Source organism: Gobius niger (genome assembly GCF_951799975.1).
Source record: "Gobius niger genome assembly, chromosome: 9".
Taxonomy (NCBI): Eukaryota; Metazoa; Chordata; class Actinopteri; order Gobiiformes; family Gobiidae; genus Gobius; species Gobius niger.
Window position 1 is genome coordinate 23,184,188 of NC_136860.1, and position 23,089 is coordinate 23,207,276.

General features: G+C 41.5%; 1 protein-coding gene across 6 annotated transcripts; it reads right to left on the reverse strand.

Annotated features, from left to right (window-relative positions):
- Nucleotides 1–45: 45 nt before the first annotated feature.
- pikfyve (phosphoinositide kinase, FYVE finger containing) lies at nucleotides 46–19,518 on the reverse strand. 6 transcript variants are annotated; one of them, XM_079563553.1, is made up of 44 exons: nucleotides 19,399–19,518; nucleotides 18,410–18,606; nucleotides 17,419–17,586; nucleotides 16,453–16,470; nucleotides 15,902–16,011; nucleotides 15,624–15,795; nucleotides 15,342–15,546; nucleotides 14,616–14,642; nucleotides 14,363–14,452; nucleotides 14,125–14,284; nucleotides 13,868–14,025; nucleotides 13,685–13,796; nucleotides 13,381–13,522; nucleotides 13,126–13,290; nucleotides 11,494–11,556; nucleotides 11,276–11,405; nucleotides 10,950–11,130; nucleotides 10,305–10,379; nucleotides 10,083–10,190; nucleotides 9,869–10,009; nucleotides 9,674–9,800; nucleotides 8,288–9,099; nucleotides 7,746–8,129; nucleotides 7,565–7,668; nucleotides 7,419–7,490; nucleotides 6,702–6,873; nucleotides 6,450–6,628; nucleotides 6,251–6,364; nucleotides 6,076–6,184; nucleotides 5,846–6,000; nucleotides 5,654–5,750; nucleotides 5,375–5,432; nucleotides 3,190–3,324; nucleotides 2,984–3,104; nucleotides 2,815–2,910; nucleotides 2,654–2,734; nucleotides 2,492–2,586; nucleotides 2,366–2,425; nucleotides 2,123–2,299; nucleotides 1,941–2,044; nucleotides 1,750–1,878; nucleotides 1,100–1,361; nucleotides 662–727; nucleotides 46–556 (listed from the first exon to the last, which is right to left on the reverse strand). In XM_079563553.1, the coding sequence occupies exons 2-44, from the start codon at nucleotides 18,591–18,593 to the stop codon at nucleotides 441–443; spliced, it is 6,234 nt and encodes a 2,077-aa protein (XP_079419679.1). In that variant the 5' UTR covers nucleotides 18,594–18,606; nucleotides 19,399–19,518; the 3' UTR covers nucleotides 46–440. The 6 variants fall into 6 exon arrangements, with proteins under 6 accessions (XP_079419679.1, XP_079419678.1, XP_079419681.1 ...); XM_079563552.1 differs by having other exon boundaries at nucleotides 2,492–2,589; XM_079563555.1 differs by lacking the exon at nucleotides 16,453–16,470.
- Between the last annotated feature and the right edge of the window lie 3,571 nt (nucleotides 19,519–23,089).

The window sequence follows — 23,089 nt, forward strand, 5'->3', positions numbered from 1 at the left end:
CCAGGAAAGAAAAAAAATCCAAATGAATCACTCAGAATAATTTTTGGCTTCATTAGAAACTATATACAATTCGGTGTTATTTTAATAATATTGTAATAGTACACAATCTGTATATTTACACAACTTAATTACATTAGTCTATGGATCACAGTACTAAATGCCATCAGTGCTTGTACAGAACGGGTTGATTTGAAACAGTTGGACTTGTAGCACAAATAAAAACAATTCTTACTATTAACATAATGTAAAATCTTACTCAAATTGTCCCATTTCTGCTCCTGTGGAATGTTGGCATTGGTCAAGCATCAGTCTGAGGATAATCCAGTGTGCAAGTGGCTATAAATCACACAAGTGCCAGTCTCTTCATATAAAGTCTTTCAGATCTATCGACGTGTTTGTAGTCCACAATATTGCACTTGTACCCTGTGGGTTGGCAGAGCTCAGCAGTTCACGCCCAGGCCAGTCCAGTGGTCTGGCACCATCAGGAAATACTTATCCATGGCTTCGCAAAATCTTGCTCGGTACAGCTCAGGAGAGACGACTGTGGGCATCTTTCCTGTAGATGGACACAAACCCAAAACCACCATGTAAATTGAACACTCGTAACAACAGTTTTTTCATAAAGCCACTCAGAACATTCACTGATGCGTTTCAAACATACCTTGACCTCCCATGGATTTGACGACCATCTCCAGTCTTTTATCCCAGGTAAATGTGCGAATATAATCTGAGGATAAGGAATAAACAGTTACATTTCTTGCTTACTTTTGAGATTATGTTTGGGAGTTTTCTGGAAACCTCAGTCTTTTAAGTGTGCAGCGATATGCATTCTGATTACTACATGTTTTAGAAGATATGCAAAATACTATAAATATATACAGTGTTATAAAGTCAACTCTCTCATTTTGAGCAACACAAGAAACTAAGAATCTGCTTGCACATTTTGCTAAAATATCTCTTTTCATTGTCTAAAAAGTCAAAAGAGAAAAAGCCCAACCCTATTATCCATTTTAGAGCTGCCAAGTTTAAGTGATTGAAGTTGAAGATGCTTCTATATTTTTAGATTAAAATTTGATTGACGCCATTTTAGAGTCTGTACCTATGATGCCGACCACCAGCTGGTCTGTGGCGTCGTCCCGCCCCACCAGAAGGGAGTAGTCGATGATGAGATGACTGGACAGGAAGTAGGCGTCGCTGAGGATGGCGGCTCGGAGGATGGACTTGCAGTGGGAGCGGATGTATAGCGGGTTGTCGTGGATCAGCTTCAGAAGGTTCTCATCCAACAAAACCACCTCGCAGCTCTCCTTCCCAGAGTCTGTCTTTACATTCCGATTCCTCAGAGAGCCTTTGAGGTCAAACACCTGAAAAAAAAAAGACAATTATTAAAACCGCCCATTTCACCAAAACATAGCCAATACTATGTCTCACAAAGCAAACTATGTGAGAGTTTGCTTTTTAAGTAGGTTTCTTCTGTTTACTATCTAACTTCCTTGGACACAGAATGTGAAAGAAGAGGCGTTAATTCCATAACTGTCACCGTGCAACCATACTGTATGTAAGGACCATGAGTGAGTCCATGGAATTCTCCCTCTCTCATCTTTTCTTCCTACACTTCACCGATGATTCACCAGGCATTATCCCATTAAAGTGATCATTAGAAAAGCATGAAAACCTGTCGTATTAAGCCTACATAAGCCTACACATTTTCATTCAGTAATCAGAGTTGCATGTTGGAGAAAGTATTTCAACCTGAGCCATTTTCCGTCCATAGAAGAGGTTTTCGATCACAAGCAGGTCAAGTTTCTTCTCTGTGTTGTTCTGGGAGTTCTTGTATCCAATTCGATAAACGCCCAAGATCTTTGCCAGTGCAGTTGGTCGCTGTTGGGCACATATTTTCAGTTCACAGAAGAATAACTTTACATTTTACTTATTTTTCCCACCTTTTGCTGCGTAGCTCCTGTTATGTAGGTGAAGTAATGTGGTGCAAAGTCCAGGAAAGATTGGACCTCTAGTCTAGGCATTTGTTTGAGGATGAACCGGTCATCTAAAACGAAGAAAAAACATTTGATCAAAGTATACCCACAGGAGTAAAGTGGCTTTTATTGAAGTGGTTGCTGCTGACCTTCAGTTGCATAAAAAACTGCCCCTGATTTGCCGCCGCGGGCTTGCCAGTTCACACAGTGCGACAGAGACCGGACAAAATCATCCTCTGAGCTTTCCATGATGACCTCACGCATCTTGTGAAACTCCTCGGCGTAATATATACGACAGTAAAACTTGGCATTGGCGTCAGAGAATTCTACACAATACGAAGAAATGCTTTATGAACAACGTTGCACAGATAAAAACAAACAAACACACTTACGCAACTCGATGTGAGGATTCACGGTTTGTTTCTTCTGCTTGTCCGACAAGTCTGCATCTTCTGCACGATACAAAAAGGTAAGAAAGAATTGAGCTTATCGGATTTGAATGGAATGGGCAAACTTACTGAGCGGATCGGCATCGATACTGCTGCGGCTCGACAGAGACGAGGCTGAATCGTTGGGCCTCGCTGGGCTGTTCTTGATCCGACTCTCTCCAGAACTGCTGAAAATTAAATGGTATCTTAATTTTTTTTGAACTACCAAAGGACTGAGTAACAATGCAATACCTGTTGGCCTGCGACACTTCATCTCCACTTGCGCTACAAGCCTTAGATAAATCTTCTAGTGCCGTTTTATATTCCTTGCAGCTGAAGACATTACATGGTGTTAACAGTCAATTAAAAACTACACAAAATGATCTACTTATTGGAAGGAGGCGGCTTTTTACCTCAGTGCAAAGGCTATTATTGAACTGGGCTCTTTCTCACACACAGCTATGGGTACTCGCTCGTGTTCATACATCAGGTAGTGTTTGTCTGGCTCACTGAAAACAAAAACAAAACATTTATCTTGCTGCTTTTAAGATGGGAACTTTGCAATAGTCCAGGCCCACATACAACGGAAATGGTATAGGGTTGTAGCTGTTGCCAGGAAGGAAATTTGCCAAGATGGCCTTCATAGTGGATTTCTCTTTGACCGTGCTGTCGGTGGAGCCCAGTAAGTGAGCATCAAACACATCTGGGGGGGAAAAAAAGTATGTCAAGCAAAGCACTAGAGACCATGGTACTAATTTCTTGCTGCAGGGGACATTGGATATCTGTACCTTCAGGAATGCTAACAGTGTCCTGCTCGGAGGAGAAGGGTGCTGGGGTGACTGGCTCTGCGTTGGGGTCTCCGGGAGAGGGCAGCACTGAGGAGGAGGAGGAACCTGAGGGCATGGGGGTCAGGTAACGGTCCTCTGTAACGATAACTTGTGTCAGTCTTTGCAGTAATTAACGTATGTGATAATTTCTTAAAGGATAGGCCGCCGTTTTTACATACTGTGATATGTTCTTACCTGAGCTTAGACGAGTTGATGCGTACCTGTCTGGTCTTTGTGCATGCGCTCAATCACGCAAATAGACCAAAGGCATTGTTAGCATTTAGCCTCTCCCAGCTTATTCCTATAGCTGATAAAAAGGGGTACTATATTGTGAGGCGTAATAATACCTTAGGAGCACTTCGAATGTACTGCGCGGACGTCGAAGTGCTGGTATTATTAAGCCTTACAATATAGTTCCCCTTTTTATCTGCTTAGAAAAACGACACATTTTGTGTGACTATACTTGGATCGTGTAACTTTTCACGTAACTTTATTTAAATAGGGAAAACGTGGAAGAGCTTGGTCGCTTCTAACTTCACCCCAATTTGGAGGCTAAATGCTAACAATGCCTTTGGTCTATTTGCGAGACTGAGCGTACACGTAAACACCAGACAGGTACGCATCAACTCGTCTAAGCTCAGGAAAGAACATATCTCAGAATGTAAAAACGGTGGCCTATTTCTTTAGATTCAGATTCAGATTCAGATTCATTTTATTGGCCATTTGCAGTTTGAAAAACCACATTGGAAAACACTGCCACATTAAAAGCCTAAGGGCAAAATACTGTACAATAAAAGTCCATACAGATAAATAAATAGAAGTGCCTTGTTTAAAGTGCGTTGTTTAAAGTGATCACAGCTTGAGGAAAGAAACTGTTAATATGTCGATCAGTAGAACATATGATGGAGCGATACCTTCTCCCTGAAGGAAGCATCTCAAAAAAGGCCTTAGCTGGGTGGCCTGAGGCATCATTTGCAAGTTGTAAAGCTCGATTCAGTAGTCGAGCTTTATATGTGGCCTCCAGGAGCAGTAAAGTGCAGCCAATGGTCTTGCTGGCTGAGCGAACCACTTTGTTCAAAGCCTTCTTCTCTTTCAGAGTGAGATTACCAAACCACACGGTAATACAACTGGTTAGGACACTCTCAATTACACAATAATAAAATTTCAAAAGAATCCTAGTATTTTGGGTAAACTCTTGAAGCCTGCGTAAAAAGAAGAGGCGCTGTATTGCTTTCTTAGCAGTGTTCATCAGATGAGAGCTCCAGTTCAAGTCATGAGAAAGAGTCACACAAGCAATCAATAGCAAGTTCACATGTTTTTGAAGTGTTCAAAAGCAGGTTGTTTTCTCTACTCCACTGAACAACATTCTCCACCTCCTCACGATAATGAGATTCATCATTTGAACTGATCAGCCCAATGATGGTCGTATCATCAGCATATTTGATTATCACATTTTTATCATGAGATGCGACAAGGTCATGAGTATACAATGTGAACAGCAGGGGGCTCAAAATACACCCCTGCGGGGAACCAGTGCTAACGAACAGCTCCTCAGAAATACAACCATTGATTTTGACCCTTTGTGGTCGACAAGTCAGAAAATTCAAAATCCAATTACAAATGGCATTATCGAGTCCCAAGCATTTGAGTTTTTCGATGAGCTTTGTTGGGACCATTGAGTTAAAAGCTGAACTGTCTATGAATAGCATTCTAACACATGCTTTCCGTTCATCAAGATGCTTGTAGACAGAGTTCAAAGCAAAGGAAATGGCGTCCTCAACACTTCTGTTTTTTCTATACGCAAATTGTAGCGGGTCCACAGACACAGGGATTTGATCTCTGATAAAATTCAACACCAATCGCTCAAAAGTTTTCATCAGGACAGATGTGAGTGCCACTGGCCGATAGTCATTCAGACAAGTCACAGGAGTCTTCTTGGGCACTGGAATTATGAGTGATCTTTTAAAGCTAAGTGGAACAGGACACTTCCTAAGTGACATGTTGAAAAGATCTGTCAGAACAGGAGCAAGCTGCTCGGAGCTTTAAGGCTGTCCAACCTGATATTACAAATACATAACATTTGTCCATCGTGTGTAACTGAACTAATATTTTTGTTGTTGTTGTTGTTTTAAACTTGGTTACTCACCCTTGTCCCCATTCTGTACCACAGGGGATGGGTTTCGAGGAGAGGAGTCCGCAGCACTCTGCAGAAAAGAGTAATAAATACAATAGTTTAATTTTAAAGTGATAGTCTGTAAATTTAAATTGAAAAGATTGCGACTTTCTGGGCCTGCAAGTAAGGGACATGAAACAATAAAAAAATGTTCTCATGTCTCCCACTTTGCTGATCTTAATACAATACAACTTAGGAATGATCACTTGCAATATTTTGAATAACTAAGCGAATGTGAAAGCTTCTACAGACCTTACTGTCATCCGCTGTTGTTTGTCTGTGTCTGCCCGGACTTGGAGGGACAGATAAACGTTTCCTGCCTTTCTCTTGCTGAAACAAATCTTGAAGCCTAGAAAAAAAAAAAGGTACATTGAGGGAGTTATTAGTAACCTGTACAAAGATAAACAAAATTACAGATCACAGTATTGAGTCAGGAGCACAAACCTGCTGTTCCAGGACTGCAGCATCTCACACAGGCTCTGTTTCTTCATCACCAGAGACTCGAGGATGGACTGCAGCTGCTGTGTGGTGTCCGGGCTGCACGCCAGCATGCGTGCTTGGAGCTTTTCAATCCAGCTTCTTAGCTCCGCCTCTTCCATCTAAAATGAAAACAACACAAGATAAAACCCCTTAAAAGGCACAACGGTATGTTTTGACCTCGTCCAATCGCTTACATCTTTCTGCGCAAACAGGTCCTCCATTTTCTCCTCCCGTGTTTTGCTGAAGGTGTCGGTCTTGAGGGACGTGAGCCGGTCGTCAATGGCCAAGTACACCTGACCCACCCTGAGAGAAGATATAGGCTATAAAAAATATTCAAATACAAACAAAGCGACAAATAATAAAACATACTTGAGTGCAAAGTCCTTAAGATCTTGCTGAAGGTTGTTTTTGGATGGCCCTTGGTTCCTAATGAAAATTGTGGGACGTGGAAGACAAATTTCCAATAGTCGCACAGGAGTGTAACTGTGAAAATGACAATAAAAATAATAATAATGTTCATAAGTGGCATTTAAGTATCACAATATAGACAGAAAGACAGGGGACTAACCTGAAGGAAGCCACCATCTGATTGTATGAAAAGTACTGGTGGTAATCTTTATGAATGGAGTGTCCACAGGGCTCTGCATTAGCTCTCCTTGAGTATTGATGTCCATAGAAACGAAGCTCCAAGTATTTCGTAAATGACATAGACCATGAGTCATTGGACAGAGGGACAACTGGAGTGACCTGCAAAGTAAATGAGGATCCTTTCATTTAGAGCAACTCAAGTACATTTTACAATCATTGTTTTATTACGCACTTGTTTGCAAATGCGACACCAGGAGTAGTTGAGTATCGTGTGCTGGTAACCAGGCACAGGCGAGTCCAGCTCTTTTAGCACAATCTGCACACAGCCATGTCCATGCACAAACCGACGAATGTGGTGCACCATGGGAGTCTCACAGTACATGCTTGGGCACTGGTAGGAAGGTCTGAATGGGCATATGAGAAAAGGTCCATGGTGTTATTCTTTACAAATTCACATACATTTGAGGAACTTTGAAGTACTGTATTTTCCAAACTATAAATCACACTTTTTTCATAGTTTGGCTGAGGGTGCAATTTATATATCAAAATATATAATTTCACATGTTTTTTATTTTCATACTGACAGCCGGGAGATGCCTGCTCTAGGCTTGTGTACCAGTATCTGCTACTCTTATATCACTGGAAATTTTAAAAACGGTAATCAAGCCGCGAAAACTGGTGAAAAGCGGACTGCACTCTGACTGCAATGAAGAAAACCAAAAAAAAAGCTAATTGAGATCTAAAAGCTAGATGGCCACAGCTAGAGGAACGAGTTCGCAAATGGGTGCTTGAACAACGTGCTGCCGGGAGAGGCTTGTCAACGGTGCAGTTACGCCTCCATGCCCAGGGAGTTGCCAAGGCTGGTGCGACTTATAGTCCAGAAAATATGGTATTTACACATTTGTACACATTTTTGATGAATCGCATGACGAACCAAACCTTGTCTCACCTAAAACAATATCTCTCCAAAAACACACCAAGAGAAAGATCGTTCTTCCCGTAAAACTCCATTGTAACAATCCTGTTGACAAAAATATAGTCACATAAAAACACAGATCTTTGACATCAGTACATATTTAAATTGTTGTAGGTTACCAAGGGCTGACACAGGGGTTCGGAGCATTGTTGGACTGTGCTGATGAACTGCTGAAGAGGACGCATAGTCTCTGATGGTTTGCAGGGTTGAGACAGTCCAGTTGCTAAGAAAACAGAACAAGTGTATTAACTGTAAAGCTATACAAGTTGCCTTTGTGTGGATCAAAAAATAAATCCATACTTTAGGTGCCCAGCTCACATCACTGGGTTTGCTGGGTTTTTCCTCTTCACTGTCTGCTTTGACTGGACATTTGGCTTCAGGTCTGCTATACCCATTGACAGGAGGAGCAGCAAACTGGTCTGTGTTGTCCCGCTGCCGAACGCGCCCCCCTTTAGCCCTGTAGTCAGCCAGCATCTTTGCCAGGTCCTGACTGCTGCTCAGCTGTTCTGTGATGCGGGTGCTGGTGAGGCTGTGGCTTGGCAAGATGTCAGGGGCTTTTGCTAATGCAGAACCATTGGTCTGGACACTGACATAGGAGGCTGGTGAGGACTCTTTGAGCAGCTGTTTCTTTCTGCGACTGTCCAGCTCCTTCAAATCCTTGTTCAAGAGCGGGGATAAGTAAACCTGAAGCACAGACACAACAGAATTTCAGTACATTACAGTTAAAAGAAATGATATGAACTAAAAAAATATATATATATAAGAAAAACTATGGGACATAGCAAGGTGAAAGCCTTTGAGAATGTGTGTTTTTGCAAATGGATTGAAAGTTTGCCAAGTACCTTTTCAGGAAAGTAATCCCTGCTCGGGCAGTGCATGCCGGGATGAGTCAGGAGGAAAGGTTCTTTAAATGAGATAAAGGGTGAAATACAGAGTATAATGTCCTTTAGCTCCTGTTTGAAAGTTGAAGATATCGATTTCAGATGGTCATCAGAAGAGGTCACCTGCTCCGCCACAAACAACCCTGTGTCGTCCTGCAACGGGTCTCGAAATAATTTGGGAGTTGATGTTTCAGAAGCTTCTCCATCTTCCAGAGAAGATCCTCTCTCCTCCTCCGCTGTCTCATCTTCTAAGGCACGAATCAAAGTGTCTGAGCCCATCTCGTGCTCATCTTCCAATAGAAACGGAGGAGACACGACTAAAGGGGGGGCAAGGGGGCTCGAAAAGGGAGAGGAAGTCCTTGCGTCTCTGTTATCTGATACAGCAGGGTAAGGGGTATTTCTTTTATCTATGCCGCTATCCTCCTCTGTCAAAGCTATACCCTTCTCTAAATGCCCTTCAGCGGACTCTTCAGATCCAGTAGTTTTCCCATCACTTTGTTGTGGCATCAGCTCTTCTTTGCCCACCTCCCTTTCCTCTGTGGAGGATCCCTCAAGCAGGCAGGGAAAGGATGTGCTGGGAGCAATGTTTGGAGGCATGGCAAACTCATCCATGAGGAATGAGATCTCCAGCTGTGAGTGGTAGGCCACACACACCATGAACATGATGATCTCCTTCACCCGGGACAGCTCGTACTCTGCGGCTCCGCGCAGCTTTATGGAGCATCCCAGGTGAGCGGGGCAGCCCTCAAAGAACATCAGAGTCTTAACCTCGTCTGTAGCACAAAAACAGACAGAGCATATTTTGAATTACGTCAGATTCATAATAACATAATGTTTAATAAATATAGTGGTCTATATATTCAAAGTCCTTTATTTTAATATTCATCGAAAATATACACTCAACTTAACGTAAAGGCTGTACTTTCATATATTCTGGGAAAATAATTAAATTTACCACAGACCTAAGACACTGCCTGACCAAACAAAAACGGTAATGATCTGGGGTTGACCACCTGAAAGAACCCCATTGAGAATCTTTGAGATGTGCTGGAGAAGGCTTTGCACAGTGATCGCATTCTCCCATCATCAATACAAGATCTTGATGACAAATTAATGCAACACTGGATCTTTTGCAGAAGGTTATTGAAATGATGTGTGAATCTATGCTGCAATCAAAGCTAAAGGCGGTCGAACAAGATATTAGAGTGTGTGACCTTTTCTTTTGTCAGGCAGTGTATTTTATGAATGTTCAAAAACAGCATAACTATGATATTGAGCAATGGAATGGCTCTGCCATTTGAATTGTCACTATGAAAAGAACTGCTCCTCTTAGAAAAGTGTGTTTACCATTGGACAGAGTAAAGGGCTGCATGTAGAACTTGTGGCAGGTTCCTAGTCGGGGTTTAGTGAGGAGCTGGTCCATGGACATCACCAGATCTCCCTGGGTCATCCGACTGACCCTGTCCAACACTTGCTGTGAGGATAAACGTTTAATACCAAGCAGTAAAGTTTGTTTGTTTTTTTTAATAGTGGTGTACTGACCGGTTTGACATTAATAACCAGTGTGATGCCGTGCTCCAACAGCATGTCCTGCGCAATACGTGACACAGTCTTTTCCACCAGCACAAGGTTGGGACGCACATCTACGATTCGCTGCACATAGTTCTTCAGGAATTCTTTCTCCTAATAACAACAACAATGACGACATTAGGACGAGATGTCATTGGTGAATTAGTAATGTGAATGGTCTATCCACCTGTAGTACTATAGGCTCAATGCAGGTAAACTTGGTTTCCTCCCTGTACAGATACTCTATTGAGCACTTTAGCAGCAGGACTTTGGGATTTTTGATGTATGGGTTCATCTGAAAGGATGAAAGGAGACAGCAAATTAAGTTATAAACATCTGACAAGAATCATCTTGTGTATGTGAAATTGAATTGAATCACAGTTGGTAAGACTGAAGAATCTTTGTTCACCTTTTTATGAGCAATGTTCTTAGTGCAGACAAACCCATTCACCATTGTTGAGTCAAATTTTCTTCCTCCAGGGATCTAACAATAAAGCAATTTGACAATTTGACAGTCACATGAGAATATTACATTTCCAAATGATGAGAATATAATTTATAAGAATCCACAAGTCTGTGTAGGCGCTCAGTCAGGAGTTGTGCATCTTTGATGAAGGTTCTTGAGTCATATTCTGTACTCTGTCGTTGAAGTGTCGGACGTTTCGCCTCTCATCCAAAAGGCTTTGTCAGCGACACTAAAGTTTCATCTCAGCCCATGGACTAGATATAGACCACAGGGAGGTGTTAGCTTGGCTCTGTCCCTCCCCTTTATTAATAGCTACTCTCACCTGCGGGTAAACATCTTTGTAGTTCCAAGTCTCAACGACCCTACAGGCCTGGGACGCAGAAGGCTGCTGTACAGAGGGTACAGATGAAATCTCAGAATTCTGTTCATGGAAAGGTTTTGGTTCTTAAAAAAAATTACTTCTTTGTCCTACACTTCACCCTTGTGTACCCTTCAAGTGTACACTTCTTTGTCCTACATGTCAACTACAGAGTACAAAAGGTGACTCAAGAACCTTCATCGAAGAATCCACAAGGATCAGAGGTTTACCTTTTTAATGTGGACAAACTGGCGGATGTCCATGTCATCATCGCAGTTGCGGACGTCAGGGCGAACAGTTTGGACCACCTGCCGCACCACAGGGACTATGATGTCCCGCCACGATAAAGACAGAGACTCACTGTACAGAAGCTGCTGCAACAGCGCCATCATGTGGCTGTGGTTGGCAGAACTGAATAAAAATACACAAGTCATTCCATCATTACTCTTGTACATGTCGAGTATACTAGTCATCAATAAACTATGATTTATCAGACAGACAAAATCTGCAATCTGCTGAAACTGTATTATCCAAAGAAAGGACATTTTTCACTTACAGTAGCCTCTCCATAGCTTTCTTCTCACCATTCTCTTCTCTGAGCTGATCAAGTGAACTGTGGTGCCAGCCCAGTGGAGTAAACAGCATCTCTTTTGCCTTCTCCTCCACACGTCGATTAAACAGAGATTCTTAAAAAGATACAGAGGAATTATGTTTTGCAGAAGTGGAAAGTTTTGTACAGGATCTGATTCTGCGTCAGAGGCTTCGTAATGGTACCTTGAATGAATGCATCACTAATGACAAAATTCTGACCGCCATCCTCAGAAACAAGAATTTCAGCTGCAGCTGCAATTCAGAGAAAATACATAAATTACTAGAAAGTACAGGGCAAGTTTGTGATATTTAATTATATAGACAAGACTTTGAAAACTAATATATCTCGGAGTACATCTCAGTGCTAGACCAAAAACTAAGATGTCTGATAAGATAAGATAAGATAAACCTTTATTCATCTCACAAAGGAGAAATTCACTTGTTACAGTCGGCGTTACTTCACAGTCTTATTGTACAGTCTGACAGCAGTGGGGATGAAGGCTTTGCGGTAGCGCTCCGTCCTGCACTGAGGGTGTCTCAGTCTGCCACTGAGAGAGCTGCACAGCTCTTCTACAGTCCCGTGCAGTGGGTGGGAGGTGTTGTCCATGATGGAGGTGAGCTTGGCTAACACCCTCCTGTCCCTCACCTCCTCCACAGAGTCCAGGGGGCAGCCCAGGACGGAGCTGGCCCTCCTGACCAGCTTGTTCAGTCTGTTCTTGTCCCGCTCTGTGCTGCCCGGGGCCCAGCACATTGCAGCGTAGTGGAGAGCAGAGGCCACCACAGAGTCATAAAAAGTCCTGAGCAGAGGCCTGCTCACTCCGAACGACCTCAGTCTCCTCAGAAGGTGGAGGCGACTTTGGCCCTTCTTGTACAGAGCGTTGGTGTTGTGGGACCAGTCCAGTTTATTGTTGAGGTGAACACCCAGGTACTTGAAACTGTCCACCTCCTCAATGTCCTCCCCCTGGATGTTCAGCGGTGTGTGCGGCAGTGGCTTCCTCGTGAAGTCGATCACCATCTCCTTCGTCTTACTGATGTTCAAGCACAGGTGGTTGCGCTCACACCAGTCCACAAAGTCTATGATGACTGACCGGTACTCCAGGTCGTTCCCCTTAGACACACAGCCCACGATGGCGGAGTCGTCGGAGAACTTCTGGAGATGACAACTGTCCGTGTTGTATGTGAAGTCCGATGTATAGATGGTGAAGAGAAACGGTGAGAGGACGGTGCCCTGAGGGGCCCCGGTGCTGCAGACGACCACCTCAGACTCACAGCTGCGCAGCCGCACATACTGTGGTCGGTCCGTGAGGTAGTCGATGGTCCATGCGGTGAGATGTTCATCCACTCCCGCGTCCTCCAGCTTCCCCCGCAGCAGCGCCGGCCTGATGGTGTTGAAGGCACTGGAGAAGTCAAAGAACATGACCCTCACAGCGTTCCCGGCGTGCTCCAGGTGCGTGTGTCTGAGAGTCTGAGAGTGTGTAGATGAAAAACGGGCAGGAGTCTAGATGTCAAGTGACACCCTCAGTGCAGGATCCTGAGACATGAACTCAGGACATTGCTCGACTGACCATTTAAGTCTGCAATGCCTCCATGTGAGGAGGGATAAGTATCCTCCATTGAGCTTCATACTGATAAGCAATGCTAAAACATACTGTGCCTAAGAGCAATGATTATGGCTGTCCTGTATGGTAGGTTCATACAGAATGATCTAATTTGATAAATAGCGATTTAATTCTATTCTCTATCACTCTGGTACAAAGTTATAGTGATCATCAAAATATATATGTTTTTAAATCTATTTGGTTAATTAGTAAATACCTTTCTGCTCATTGGCTACAGTAACGTGTGGATATTTGGCCTGTTTCTTGATATGAAAGTTCACATTGTTTTGTTCCATGTTGAGGTTTATGGAGGCAGCTGAATCACTGTCCACCACTGAGTGGAAACTACTGACAGATGTCCTCTTACTAGGGCTTGCTGAATCTGGACAGGAAAATGAGTGATGAAGTTCATACAAGAAATGAGCAGCAACAAGTGTTGAAGTTCACATTGGGATACAGTGTAGATACATACTGGACATGGTGTACTCCTCTGCAAGCTGCTCGCTGTCACTGTCATCAAACTTAATGTCCTTAAACCAGGATGGCTCAGACTGGCCCTCGATAGAGTTCACACTATCGCTGTCTGGAGAAGGCGTTTCAGAGAACTCTGTAATCTACATAACAGACACATTGCATTTCAGCTTCATAAATCTATTCCTTTTTAAAACAAATTATTGCTGAGTCAATATGGACAAGTGATGTATTCATGTAAATGTATTCATGTATGCAACTGTTCTGACGAGCTAATATCTATCAAGTGTGAGTTTTTTTTCTACCTGGAGTGGGCGGTAGAGAGCATACTCGTCTCGAAACAGCTGGTCATGATGGGTAACACAGTCCAACCAGCGACCATCCACCAAAGCTTGACCAATAGCAATTGCTTGAGCCCTGCCACATAAAACATTGAACAAACATGACACTTTAGAAAATTTGAGAAGATTATGCACTAGGCACCTTACCTGGTAGAGATGGTGCCACTTCTAAGGAGCCAATTGACAAGCTCCTTTCCCACAATGCAGTTGGGGTAAGTCCTCAGCCAGTACCTATGATCCTGAAACTCCATGCCTGTGCTATTGTGGCAGATTTTCTTCCATAATTCTTTCAGCTGAGATGAGTCCTACAAAATCACATTTATAAAGGTGTTTATAAGGAGTACAAAGGTCTAGAAGAAATAAAAACGTAATAAAAAAATAAAAAAACTCAATATCTAAATTACCAGCAGGATTTTTCTTTCCTCCTCCTCTCTGTGGTCCATTTTGGAGCCACTTTTTGAGGTAGAGATGGCTCGGCTTGGGGGTGGGCTGACGGCGCTCTCATAGGAAGGCACCATGGTCCCTCCGGATCGATCGAGGGACAAGTTGGTAACACTTGCAGACCTGTTGAAAGATTAAGCAAAGTAGTTAGTCAATCGCACTTAATTCTGTATGCAGTTGAGAGAAGCAGAGGTGACTGACCTCTTCCTGGCAGGGGATTTGCCCATGTCTTCTTGCAGTGTGGATAGTCTGGAGTTAAGGCCAGTGTTCTGAGGTTCCTGGTGAATCATGCTGATATGAAACAATGATGAAGCTGTTATACCCAAACTTAATTATTTTGACAAGCTTTACACAATTAAAAAGGGTAGTTATTAAAGCGAGAATCTGTCGAGCTCTAGTTACAAAGGGAATGAAAACATGTAAACAATGAATAAAACCAAACAGCTAGACTCACGTCTTTCTCATCCCAATAGGAGTTTTTCTATGCCAAGAGAGAGAAGGGAAAATAATTTGTTTGAGCAAGTTGCAGAGAATATAAGCAAGAAGCACACCGATTCAAGTAAAAGTACCATACACGTGAATGCAAAACAAGCAGAAGATACAAAATGCATGCACAACCAGCAAAGGTCTGTTCTGTGAATTAGTCAAAACATATTTCAACAAGCCAGTTTTATATTTCTATTTCAAAAATTGTTTTAAAATTGTTTTAAAATCAGATTTTTATCAAATCTCTTATCAAATCTATACCCTTCACCAGCCCGTGACCAAGCTCTCCACAATGGGAGACAGGGCCTTTAAGGCAGTTTCCCCTAGGCTCTGGAATGTCCTGCCAGAGTCCCTGAGGGTTCCCCAGAGTGTTGAGGCCTTTAAAAAAGGCCTGAAAACGCATTTATTTAAAAAGGCCTATTCGGACTAATTTGTTTGTTTGCTGCTTTGTTTTACTATGTGAATGTTCTTTTTGTTTTTATCTCATTTTATTCTTCTGTTGCAGCACTTTGAGGTTTCGTTGAAATGTAAAGTGCAATATAAATAAAATGTATTATTATTATTATCAATCTTAACAAAGCACTGCACAACACCAAAAAAGTTGTACAAAATGCTGAGAGTCAATGCAGTCAATATTCTGTTAACATTTACATATGTACTGATAAACAAGAGGGAATTTTGTTCGAAACAGTACCTCTGCCAAGTTGAATCTTCCTCGAGGAAAATATTTCTGCTGGCCTTGCGTCCTCCCACAGGAGTGCGGGGCTCACTGGGCTCTAGCAAACTCACAGAGCAGGAGTCTGACAGGGCACTGAGGTCTTCTCCTATGGAGCCTGAATCAGCCGAGTGAGCGTAGTTCAGCGCCAGTTTACGACAGTATGTGCAGGCACGGAGGTCTCCTGGACAAAACAAACACATTAGGAAGTTATACGTTAGTGAAGTTGATTTTGTAGCAAATATGCATGCAATAAAATACCTGTGTATCCCATAAACTTCCCAGGAATTTCTTGGTTGCAACAGCGACTGCAGAAGATCTGTCCACATAGACGACAGTGGTGACGGCGGCGAAACGTAGTAAATTTCTCGTTACAGTCATAGCACTCTTTGCACTGACTGTCCGGCATCCAGTACTGCTTCAAATCACTGTCCTAAAAGAACAACAGCAACAATGTTAGAATGGAGATTTTTACTACAGAAAAATACTGTAACTGATAATGGACATTATACAGAGTTATCTTAACTGGCAACAGTTACCTGACTCTTTCCTTCCATTATTTCTTTAAGCCTCTTTAGCGCTGTACGGAGTTGCACAGCTGTGCGTGGATCATGACTGCTAAGAGATGCGTCCGATTTCCTACTACCATCTGATAATGTAAAATAGACATACAGACACATACACAAACAACACACAATGAATATCTCAAATATAAATAAATGTGGGCACAATACAGCACAATTTTTGTAGACAGCCCTCTTTGTAATAGCAGGTGATAAAGAAGTTATACCAATGCACTGAAACTTATGCAAATTAAAAGTTTAGTTGGAAACAAAAGGGTGAGTTTTTGTTAGTTTTGCAAAAAAAAAAGGTCCACACTGCTTGGCCTTAGTGTCTTAGTGTAACATTAGTGTAACATTAGGGCAAATCAAATACCTGTAAGTAGTGCTGCTCTATTAAAAGCAAACTCAAAGTTGAACTTGTGCACACACATGCACTCACATCAATAAGTTAAAGCAACTCTAGACCAAGGTGTTACTGTGAAAATAAAAGATAATTTATTCAACGACACAGTGCAGAAAGCCCTCACCTGGCCAATCCACTGGAACTAAAAAGGCATAAGAAGGTCATTAACCTGTCAGTAAACACATTTGAGATAGGTAAAAGAAAAAGTATTCACAGCTTTTAAGCCCCACAAAAACTGATATTCATTGACACACATACACACACTCACAACATATTTTATTTATCTTACATATATTTCTTAATGTGGGGAAAAGCGCATTATTCGGTCAAATCTTTCCATCTGTTTAAGGCAGGGCTGTCCAAACTTTTTTCACTGAGGGCCACATACAGAAAAATAAACAAACAACTGGGCCGCACTCAGTAGAGGCCAGACATATAACTTCACCTCTATTGTATTAAAGTTAGCAAATTCAATAAAATGTTAACTATGCCTTTTAACTGAATATGCTTAAAAAAAGACGCAAAAAAAGATGCTAAATAACAACACGGTGATCACAAAAAAACACAAGGTGCTGCTACATATAACACAAACACACATAACTTTTTGAAAAACTAAACGCTGATAGATTTGCGGTGTTCTTGATCCAATCAGCAGGAAATGCGGCTCCAAACGTGCGACCTCTGCCCGAACGATTCAAGCCGGCATGATCCCAGACTGATGTCAGTGCAAATGTTATTGGTACTTTATTATCAATCTGGCTGTTGCCAGGTGACACATTTTTATCTGTGGCTTCATTAGTTTACACAATTTATTGAACTAAAGTGTTAACTCATACAAGACCAACAAGCAATGAAACTGTAAATTGAAAGACCTTTGTAAAGATTAATCTCTCACATATCATATCATGGTAACAAGATGGTAATGTAACTCATGTATAGCTTTCAAATAATAGATATATCATCATATAGTACAAAACCATTTTTTTTTCTTTTTGGTTTAATCAAGCAGCTGAATGGAAAATGCATTTCGAGTTTTCTGAATACCAACAGTAATGCAAACAAAATGCAAATCATGAAACAGCGGTGTTACCTGAGGCGGTGGAGGTGCGTCGGTGATGGTCAGGGGGCTGTTTCCGGTGTGATCTTGATCCATGGCCCGAGAGGGAAGGACTGACAGACCAGCTCCTCCTCCCAGACTGAGGGGAAGGGGACGGCACATCTGCTTTTTCTGCAACAGAGGAGGGAGTGCGCCCCTCCTCTACACAAAAAAAAATTCACACTGCTTTAGCATTAATGTATAGAAAATCACAATAGCACCTACTGAAGTGAATGCAAACAGGTTTGTACTGAAAAAACCCTCGCAGCTTAGGTCTTATAATGATAAATTAGACATTATGCATTAGCGCTGAGAAAGAACCTTATAGGTAATAAACCTAAAAATTGGGTAGGAAAATGCATTAAATATTGAGTGCAAAGGAGTGCCTTGATACTAGCCGCACAAACTGGACTGAAAGCAATTAGGACCAATAATCAGGTGAAATGCTGTAAATGCGGGGGGGACCTAAAACAGAAACACATTCTTCTAACAGGACTTTGTTGCCTTTTTACTGTCACTGTCCTTTAACTAAAATCTTGTGGGAATCATATAATAACCAAGCCCTCGTGAAAGCACTCGAGCACTTTAGCATATAATGCACTTCAATTAGCCATTAGCTATTTGTACACGAAGAGCACAATGTTTTGTTGTTCAGCAACAGGTTTGCACGTTAACCTAAAATTGCAGGATTACAAGTTTAAAGACGTACAGCATGGGTGTCATGTGGCTCTGAGTTAAGATCCAAGAGGGGGAATTCAATCACCTGACCACACAAAACTGTAGATAATTTGCTTGACTGCCACAGTGACAGCAAAATGATTTGAAAACCCTTGGTTTGCAGTGTAGCTTGTGTGATGTGTTTCTAGTTTAAAAATAATCGAAGGTCTAGCCTTGTCGGAGTAAATATGAATTATTACGTTAACTTATGTAGTATGTACTCAAAAACTCTATGTTGTACAGCAAAAGTCGATTTAGTATTTCTGACCTTTGTTACTGAATCGGAACAAGCTGACAAATGAGCTGTATGCAGATCGAAGGGGAGGTTCGTCCTGCTCTGGTGTCAGTGGTTTGAAGTGCGTCAGATGTGAGGGGCTCGTGGGAGAAAGGACAGGAGGCTCAATGCTCCAGTCTGTTGAGGAAGAAGACGATGACTTGTCATCCGCTGCCATGTCACAGTTCCTCCTGAAAGAGAGGAAACACAAAGATGTTGAAACAGAGCAGAGCAGTAAGAGTAGTCCATAAACCAAAAACCATTTTAACCGCATAAATTGTGTTTGGTTTACTAAAATACCACTGGCACAGCCTGATGATATAAACAGCTTCACACAAGTTACAAGACAAGTGGAAAGCAAAACTAGCAAGTATGATAAGTGAAGATCATATATAATGTAGCTATACAATCATTATTGCTGCAGGGCTTTTCATAAATAGCGAATTGATATTTGGATAAAAAAAAACATAAGGAATAGAAAGCAGAAACAAAAACTAGCCGAACCAGCAGAAGTATCAGCAGATCTGTACAAAGTCATGTGACCACAACAGGCCAGAGCATGGCTGCAGTGTTCTGGCTTTTTGACAGCTAATATAGCTACCACAACTGAGAACAAAACAGAATATAACTCACAGAATAATATCATTCTGTCTCTTTGATATGACAATGAGGCATAAGAGGAAAATAAGGGTTTCTGTACGTTTATGTTAGCAACCTAGCTATCTGATGAAACCATTTTCATTTGCTTCACGAAGCCACTAAGAGTTTAAACATGTAATCACCACTCGGTGGTAAAACAACATCTAACTACTAATCCTTGTTTATCAAGATATAGCTAACTCTGAGTGAAGTTTTAAGTCTGCATCTGTTAAGCCAGCTAATGTTAGCATGCTTGCAACTAAATCTGATTTTGATAAAGAGTAGTTAACGTATGTGGTGTTACAAACAGGAAAAGCCGTACGGCAGTAAAATATTAAATTTACCTGTCTAGTTATGATTTCCACATATCACTCTAATGAGTTCTTCCTCCTTGAAAACATCACCCGAAAAAGAAAAGCCGACTCCCACAACACACACGACCAGACTAATCGCACCCGATCACACATACGATACGATGGCGTAACTGCCAAAGACAGAAGCAACCAAAACCGATAATCTTTTTTTTTGTGTGAGTTTTTTTATTCAAATGTCCAAATGTGTTTTATCTATGGCTCACGGGTAAATTATAAGAGCATTATTTATTGTAGCGTTTTTGTTCGTCCGTCCGCCCCCTTTCATTTCCCTATTTTGCGCATGCGCAAGAAGACGGCGGTTTCTTGTTTGTTTTTGAAGAGCGTTTTCGTGCTCGTGGTTCATTCTGACAGTGCTCAAAAGTCAGGACGACCGTCAGGACGTCCACGAGAGTTAGATTTGGAAAAGATCCACGTCGTTAATGTAAATATTGCCTTTGAATGATTCCTTTTGGTTGTTTGCCTATTTGATGTAATTTCCCTAACCTAACCGAGAATAATTCCGCTGCTGCTAGTACAGTAACTTGCATATCAGCTAAACTAGTAGCTTGTTAGTAGAGAGTACCGTACTGGCGGCTTAACGTAGTAATGTTTGAACGAAAATTGCAGTCGTAAATATATACTATCATTCAAGCTATTGCAATATGTCATGGTCCGATCATTAAATATTAACAACTCTCATAGTAGATGGGTCGTATGCAACAGTTACGTTAACTTATTTAGTAACTAAGTGGCGTGGCTGTCATCATATTACTCCATGTTCAATTTCAAACTATCACCTTTCCTCTTTATTACAGTATTCGCAACAATGTTTAAAGTGAGGACCGTGAGGACCACTATAGCACATTCAAAGGTTGCAACGCAGGCTTCATTTGCAGCATCAAAGGTCAAAAACAAAATTTTGAGTAAGTATAGAGTATTGCCACTTTTTCTTTTACTCCTTTCTTTTATCAATATTTTTATTCAATGTCTCCCTACCAGACACATCCTCCTTTTTCAAGTTATCTTTAAAGACCAACAATAAAGCTTTAGCAGTTGCTTTGGCAACAGAAAAAGAAAGGAGTCGATGCCTTGAAAGGGAGGTCACATACCTTCTGAAGCAAGCTGACGAACTACGTTTTCAGCTGGCCACAAAAAAATACATGCAAAGGAAACTGGTTTGTACTTAACTTACTCCCAGTAATAAAGTATCTAACAAGAGATATTTAAACATAATCATTGTATTTTTGTTCAACAGTTCATCATATTGAAAAATTTACAGAGCTATACTTTGAATCACTTGGAAATGGTGGCAAACGTTTTTGCTTCTGACTGTGTGAGCATCCCTCTTTTATTATTGCATATTGATTAGACTATGTAATCTCTGATCAATGCTTATAACTTGATATTTTCTTATAAAGGATGACCCTCAATTATTTGGTGACTGTCAGACCAGCAGAGCTAAAACTGAGGATGTAAATGTTCCAATCGAAGTGTAAGCAAAGTTATGTAGTGTAACGAAGGAAATTAATGAAAAAACAAACAAACTTCAAATCATATGTCACGACTTTATTGTGATGATTCTAACATGGGCCCGTTTCAGTCTTGCAGAACAGATAACCTCTCAGTCAAACCAAAAGAATGCTTCATGGCGACCCCAAAAAAGTACTCAAGGTCTCTCCCTACCACTGAATGATGATGGTGTCCTGAGACAAGTTAGAAGTTCAGATTGTCGCTGCAATGGTATGTCCATTATTTACTTGATTCTTTTCTAGAGTACTGTTGTAATATTATTTTCTCTTTCAGATGACAAAGGCCGTGAGAGTCTAACATTGCAGCCTGCACAAACCCCTTCATTGACAATTACTCGACCTTCCAGAAGCTTGAAAGATGACGTGGACACGCTGTCAATTATGTATTCCAAGAATGGGTCTGGTATGATCACAGTTCCTTGTGATCAATGCCCCGATTCTGTGCAGAGCAACTGTGAGAATTCCAGGTCTGTTGTTTCTGCATCTGAAGAGAGCCGAAAACCAGAGCACACTGTATGTCTTGGCACCACAATGGACTTGACTGTGCCTGCCGCTACTGAAATTGTCACTGTTGGGGAATCCAGCTTCTCTGACAAAATGAAAAATGGAAAAAACAAGACAGAAGATGATACAGCTGTTATTGACAAGCCACAAGAAAGGAACTCACAAGAAATTGGTGCATCCAAGTTTACTGATATAGTGAAGGAAACCAAGATTATTGAGCCACAATTGGACAATCCACACAATAAGCACCAAATTGCCTCTCGCATACCCAAAATAGTAAAAACAATCAAACCCAAAAGGAGCCCAAGGGAAAAGGGAAATCTACAGCTTGGGAACAAGTTGGATATAGAAGTTATGGATACTCACTCACCAGACATTGATTATTGTTATAATAATGTACTGAATAAAAAATGCACCACTTCAAGTGAACCTGTATATTTGAAACCACAAGAAGACACTGAGGCAATGTCCAACATTAACTGCAGGAGATCGAAAGCCAAGAGCCAGAGGAAGTCCTCAGCTTCAAGGAAGACGTTTTTTGTTTCATGCATACCCTCGAGTGAAAGCAATGAAAGTAGAAGAGCTTATATGGAATCGGAACAACCTTTGGCGAGTCCTAAATATCAAAATCAGGAGGAGGACGAAGCAAAACGGTTAGGCTCCAACAAAAAAGACACTGAGTATATGTCTGAAAATGTGAGTGATAATGTCTGCCAAAATGCAGCTGTAGAAAACGAGGAACCCACTGAAATTGAAATGAAAGTTGGTTCAAAAATCAATTACAGGAAGAGTAGAAATAAAAAGGAACGTCAAGCTACAAGGAAAACGTTTGACCTTCCTCCGCTAGCGTATTGTGAGAGTGACCATGCAAATATTGAGGTAGTTGAAGTTACAGAAAGGGATGAGGAAAGCACAGATCTTGGGCATCCTGGACTTCCTGCCCGGTCTATGGATCAAAGTCACAAGTCCTCAGTACAAGATTCCACAACAGAGAACCACAAAGATACACAACAGAAAATCATGTGTGATGAAAGTCACAAATCAAAATGTCGGGGAACATTTGTTATCGCAACAAACTGTTTCAGCCTTCCATCAAATGTATCGGCAGAAGAGGACACTGTAATGTATCCAAGCAAAGAGGCGGAAAATGCAACTGATGTGAAAGAGTCTTGTAAGCGTCCTTGGGTGGCCACCAGAGACACAGAGGACGGGAACCTCACAGTACCATTAAATGATGAGAACGCTGATCCATTTTCAGTTTTTCAAATCCCTAAAAAAATCAAAATGGATGACACAAAAGCTTACAAAAAGCAATCCGTTCAAGAAGGGAGAAAGAAAAGAAAAAAGAAAAGTGCACACAGCCACAAGGGGAATAAGATGAAATCTGATCCTAAAATTGCTGATATCAGCGAGGCTGCAGATAATGCTGAACTGGTAGATTCTCTGTTTGATCACCAGGAAGATGAGTTGCACACCGGTGTTGATGAAACAAGGTTGAGGATGAACAGGAACCCCAAACAATATCGCAAAACATCATCACATGCCCCCAAAAACGTCAGGGAGACATTTGTTGTGAACAGTCATTTTTCTTCTGAACGCAGCAGCACCACTAAGGACAAAAGTAACAGTGAGAGTCCGATGACAATACA

Bases quoted from the DNA above. Each gene is read 5' to 3' on its own strand.
- pikfyve (XM_079563552.1), bottom strand. From the start codon at position 18,593: ATGGCAGCGGATGACAAGTCATCGTCTTCTTCCTCAACAGACTGGAGC. The intron at 10,380-10,949 runs GTAAACCTCTGA...CTTTATTGTTAG, and splicing joins AGTTTGTCCACATTAAAAAG to ATCCCTGGAGGAAGAAAATT. The intron at 6,185-6,250 runs GTATGTTTTATT...ATCTTCTCTCAG, and splicing joins CTTAAGGACTTTGCACTCAA to GGTGGGTCAGGTGTACTTGG.